Source organism: Wyeomyia smithii, chromosome 1 (genome assembly GCF_029784165.1).
Source record: "Wyeomyia smithii strain HCP4-BCI-WySm-NY-G18 chromosome 1, ASM2978416v1, whole genome shotgun sequence".
NCBI lineage: Eukaryota > Metazoa > Arthropoda > Insecta > Diptera > Culicidae > Wyeomyia > Wyeomyia smithii.
Genome location: NC_073694.1, coordinates 3238915 through 3244065, shown reverse-complemented (window position 1 = coordinate 3244065; position 5151 = coordinate 3238915). Strand labels below are relative to the sequence as shown.

General features: G+C 45.2%; 3 protein-coding genes across 3 annotated transcripts; 1 reads left to right on the top strand and 2 right to left on the bottom strand.

The window, feature by feature from the left end:
- Positions 1 to 1288: 1288 nt before the first annotated feature.
- On the bottom strand, positions 1289 to 2286 carry LOC129717774 (39S ribosomal protein L9, mitochondrial). The gene is made up of 2 exons (XM_055667922.1): positions 2110 to 2286; positions 1289 to 2043 (listed from the first exon to the last, which is right to left on the bottom strand). Exons 1-2 carry the CDS (start codon positions 2185 to 2187, stop codon positions 1357 to 1359), a joined length of 765 nt encoding a protein of 254 aa, XP_055523897.1. The 5' UTR covers positions 2188 to 2286; the 3' UTR covers positions 1289 to 1356.
- Positions 2287 to 2335: 49 nt separating this feature from the next.
- Positions 2336 to 3036, top strand: LOC129717775 (trafficking protein particle complex subunit 1). The gene is made up of 3 exons (XM_055667923.1): positions 2336 to 2528; positions 2617 to 2826; positions 2884 to 3036. The coding sequence occupies exons 1-3, from the start codon at positions 2433 to 2435 to the stop codon at positions 3010 to 3012; spliced, it is 435 nt and encodes a 144-aa protein (XP_055523898.1). The 5' UTR covers positions 2336 to 2432; the 3' UTR covers positions 3013 to 3036.
- Positions 3003 to 4911, bottom strand: LOC129717773 (lysosomal Pro-X carboxypeptidase). Its single transcript, XM_055667921.1, has 4 exons — positions 4692 to 4911; positions 4501 to 4636; positions 3402 to 4442; positions 3003 to 3343 (listed from the first exon to the last, which is right to left on the bottom strand). The coding sequence occupies exons 2-4, from the start codon at positions 4629 to 4631 to the stop codon at positions 3106 to 3108; spliced, it is 1410 nt and encodes a 469-aa protein (XP_055523896.1). The 5' UTR covers positions 4632 to 4636; positions 4692 to 4911; the 3' UTR covers positions 3003 to 3105.
- Between the last annotated feature and the right edge of the window lie 240 nt (positions 4912 to 5151).

Genomic DNA, 5151 nt, shown 5'->3' with positions numbered 1-5151 from the left:
TTAGGGGCAGATACCATGATTTACCAGATTCAGTGGCTTCAAATTCTCCAGTGTCCAAATGAGCATAGCCTTCGACTTGCTTACAAACGTTTGCGTGTAGCTCGGGATTCTCCATCAGAGCTTGCAGTACACTGCTATCGGATCTATCACTGCCCCGATCTTGGTTTCAAGCGAAGCAAATGGGAGGGGGGCTCTCTGGTCGTCTATTATAAGAAGCGATAGGTGGACCTCCTTCGTCCAGAAAGACCAACACAGTGATAGACTTTCTCCACAGTAAAGTCTTATCAGAATCATCCGGAACGGCGTGATGTTGTTCGTTCGAATGTACGCGCTGGTTCTAACTGTACTTTCAATTGGATGGAAAAGTTTGTTATGTGATTGTCTGCAGTCCCCGGCGATACATTTGAACTTGAACTCAAATGACGCCGATCTGTGTACGTTCAGACCGTTCAGACACACGCAGCAAGGTCGACAACTTTCATTCGGTCAGCGTACAGCAGGTTTCTGAGGTCCTGGTAATACCGCAACCGGTGATCTGTGCGCTGACACTGACTTCAGAATCATTGTATCTCCGCTGTTGGCTTGACTTTCGGTTTCGCTGTGTCCCTTCTCCTTCGGCTTACTCACGGTGTGGGCGGTTCCGATCAGTTTAAACTCCATTCTGACGTTCGCTTCGCAGGCTTTCGAGACTATCTCAAAGAGGAAATTGCTAAACGTCCGGAGAGTTACTTTCTTCTTCCCTCTCTTGAACCGCACTCACTCTCGCTTGTCGTTGTCCGGCAGCCTATCGATCAGCACTTGAATCAGCAACAGATTTACAAAATGATGTTTAAGTGCTCCAACACAGTTGCTCAACGGCTGTACCGAAAGAAATAAATGTGGCCACCTCTCCGACTTTCGGTGGTTCGAGCTTGTGAACTGTCTCTAGGTGGCTTTGCGAGATGCAGGAAGACAAGACAAGGAAACTAACCAAGAAGGTTGAGCAATAACTTGATGGAAGAATTGGAGAATGAGTTTCTTAGAACCGTTTTCAGTCTCACGTAAAGAAGTAGAACAGAAGTACAAAAATCATTTATATTCCATACCTTTCGTTAATTAGGTTGGACAGTATTTCCACTCATATCATATGATGCACATTGAATGCTCAAAAATATAATTTTTTTTGTAAAATGATGTTAAGAAACTAAAAAAAATTGTGCTTGGGACCCAGTAATTAAGACAAATTTGAAAATAGCTCATGCAATAACATATCTGAAAAACGAATAGAAATTAAAATAATCGCAAAAACTAGATTTTCCGAGTTTACATTTATTCATTCCTAATAAACAGTAAAACCTCTACTAATTTAGTTTCAACTCAATCCTTTTTCGCCTCCGTTGGTTCCGCTGGTGTCGCACCAAACAACGGCTCGGCCGGCTGCAGCCAGTGCTCGGCAACGTACGGCAACCGTTCGCTCGGTTCCGTGCTCCAGTGGTGAATGCGGCACCGTAGCCTAGCCTTTTCCAGATTGTTCACCGTCACAATGCAAATGAATTCCTTACCCTGCTTAAGCAAATCCGGCCCTTCGATAGGCTGCTCGGGCAGGGTGATTGCCTCCTCGGGAACGTAATAGCCCGCCTTGCGCAGAGACGCCCTTATGTGCCATCGCTCCAGGACCCACGGGTGGTCTTTGTTCATCACCACGGCTAGAACGATTTCCTCCAGCTTGCTGACGGTCCGTGCGGCATGCGCCGAGCTGTGTAGCTCCTTCTGCTTATCCTGTTCGGGGACGGCATACTTGACCACCGCCTCGGGTGTTTTATATACCGCTAAGCCAGGCAACAGTAGTTGATTGTAGGCTACATGAGGCTTTAGGGAGACTATGTCTCCCTTTGAACCGACACCATCTACGAAGGATGTTAGAACCACTTCCAGGTTGGGTTTCTTCTTGATGTTGGTATCCTCGACCAGATCGTAGACAAAGTGGCGACCACGCAGCTTGTCTGGTTTTTGGTTCTTTTTGTGCAGCTTCGGTGGGGTGCGGCGTTTTAGGATGAACGTGTTCTGGGTGGTTGCGTAAACAAAAACATTACAAGGGGATTTGTAACGGGGTGAAAATATTGTACTTACCCGCGTCTGTTGAGTGAGAAATTGATTAGCCGAGCAAAGTGAAACGCCGGAATAGGTCCTTGATAGGGTTGCAAGCATTTTGTATTACAAATTTACGGCTAAATCATGAAAAAAATTACAATTCGAAGTGAAACGTGCAAAACATGAAGCTAGAACTGTCACAACATTGTGCCACTCACGGTGCTCACAGCATTTTCGGCTGGCTGGCACTCACACACTCTCACGGTTGTTTACGTTTCTATCTGTCAAAGAGAACAGCAGCAAAAAACACGACGACTGGAGCTGGATTAAATGGAATTTAATTTTGGTATTATTACTGAAAAATGATTTATAATCTTTACATATTTGATAAATTTGGAACGTTGCTGTACTACGGCGAGTGGAATCGGCTGAAGCAGTCGGGAATCACCAAGGATGAGGTAATTGTTGTCATTAAAAGTTTGCACTTTGCTGAGTATCAGCAAGGGTGATAAGGGGTAAAATGTGAATCGTTGGTTTTTTTCTCAGGAATCGAAATTGATGTACGGAATGCTGTTTTCGCTGAAATCGTTCGTGAATAAAATCTCTCCGGTCGATCCGAAGGAGGGCTTCCTGTACTACAAAACGAACAAATACGCCCTGCACTTTGTGGAGGTTTCCTCCGGGCTGAAGTTTGTACTGAACACGGACACGACATCAACTGGCATTAAGGACTTTCTTCTCCAGTTGTACAGCAGGGTGAGTACCTAATTTCTTCATAGAAATTTCTGTTTATAATAATTTTATTTTAACTAGATTTGGGTGGAATACGTGGTGCGTAATCCTCTGTGGACGATCGGAACGCCGGTCACCTCGGATCTGTTCAAAACCAAGCTAGACGAGTTCGTGAAACAGTCGCCGCTGTTTGGACCGAAAATTATTTAAGTATATGTTATATTTCAATGATTACTTCTTTTTTTAATATAAACTATCTAGTGAAATAATGTCCATGTAAAAATCTCTGGGGTTTTGGTTCGATCAGCGATATTTCTTTGCCTTGCGGAACTGCTTCAACCATTGTTGAATGTTGTACAGATGGATATCCCGAGCCGCCCGCACGGAGCCCGGATCGTTATCGTTTGCAGCACGCAAATCAATATGATGAGCCCCCTCGGGAATCAACACAATCTTTATGTTGTTATTGCCTGACCTCAGTACGCCACCACCAGACCACGGATCCAGCAGACCGTTGCTGAAGATGATGTTTGAAACACCACTGAAATGACACAAATTGCTATCAAATTCATAGAGGAGGGAATTTTTACTTTTTTTACTCTAAAAACTGGCCGCCATACATCGTGAAGGCCACGTTCGGCTTCGGTCGTACGCCAAACTTCTTGAAACACTCGTCGGAGTTTTTCTTCTCGTCCCAAGGCTTTTTGGGGAACATGTCCTTTTCGCCGCCTTCCGAGCACATGGGCATCATCATTTCCGTACACGATTGAAACTCCCAGCCGTTGTCACCAAAATTGCTATCGTACGAGGAACTGATATCAAGGCACTTAGTCTGGCCGGTGTAGTTCGAGTAGATGCTAAGTGCTTCCTGCAGACGGGAAATCAACTCCACACCGGTGAAATTTTCCGCAAGTCGTCCGCAAAACTCTCGCACCGGATACGCTGGTACCGGTGCTAGGAACGTCGAGTTGTACGGGTAGTTAATCATTGCCAGATTTCCATACACATCCTGTAGATAGTCGAAAAACGTTCCCGTAATATCCTCCGCTTTGGTAACGTTAGTGCAGAACTTGAATTTATCCTGTAGGATCTTGAGTCCATCGACTGTAGAAGAGAAATTTTTAAGCGCTTCCCAGGAGCGGGCAATGTTCTGCGAGCACTCTCGGGTGTAGGCCACCGTGAAAACCGATGTCAAAATTTGATTAAACACTCCGCAATTTGCGTCGAACTGACGGATAGGAGCGGATGCGGCGATTGCTCCCACCACCAAGTGAGGATACTTCATCCGGAACCAGGCGGCCAACATTCCACCGTACGAACCGCCGAAGGCAACCACTGGACGGCCACGTGTCGTTCGATTGATCGGATTGATTTCCGCCAGCAGAAAGGCGAAATCTGCCAGCGCTTGTTCCGAAGTGAGATAACCGAGATGCTGGGGGGAATCGTACGATGCATTACCGAAGGGAAGGGTTTTTCCGTAGAAGCGATGCTCGGCAAAGACCAGCGAGGCTTTCAGCGTTGGGGCCAGTTCCCACATGAAGCCGGTGTTCTGCGCGAACAGTTCGATGTCACCCTCGTTGCCGGTGTAGAACAGAATGGGACCGGAGCCATCCGTGTTGTAGGTGTCGTTTACGAGGTATCTTTGAAAATAAATGTTTGCTCAAGATTATTGAACAAACCTAAATTTGTGTGACTCACCTTAGCTTGAAAGTGACGGTTTCATTAACGTAGCTAAAGTGGTCCAAAGGAACGTCCAGAAACTTTGTCTGATAAACATAGTTGGAGGAGGATGTTCCCACCAACAGCGCAACCAGTAGGTACAATATCATTGTTTCTGTAGAATTAATTCTATTTAATTAACCAGAGAGAATTATAAAAACTCGACTTACCTCGAACTGAGATGATGAACGAAGACGCACTATACGGTGATTAAGATTATTGCTCGCCCAGACAAAGTAGCAAAACAATCCTTAAGCTTATCACTTTGGTATCAGCAAAAGCCGGCATTCATGGGAGGCAAAATAGCACAGCAAAAAAAATTACAAACAGATTGCACCACCAAAACAACGGAAAAAACAACCGCTCCGTAGAACAGCTGATTAGCAAGTAAATCTGAAATGGTAAATATTAGCGATTTTTTCTCTCGCTCTTCGCCGGTCGCTAGAGAGAGAGAGTGCAGAGAGTGTGTGCTGTCAAATGAGGAACAATCTACACGGTGGTGAAAAGTTAGGCAGAAAGTGAGTATGGATTATTCGGCAAGCGAAGTCTGCAAATGGCTAGCTTAACTAACCATTGAATTAACCTCCGATTTAAGTTTAATCCATTTACAGCTTTGAAATACGAATGAAT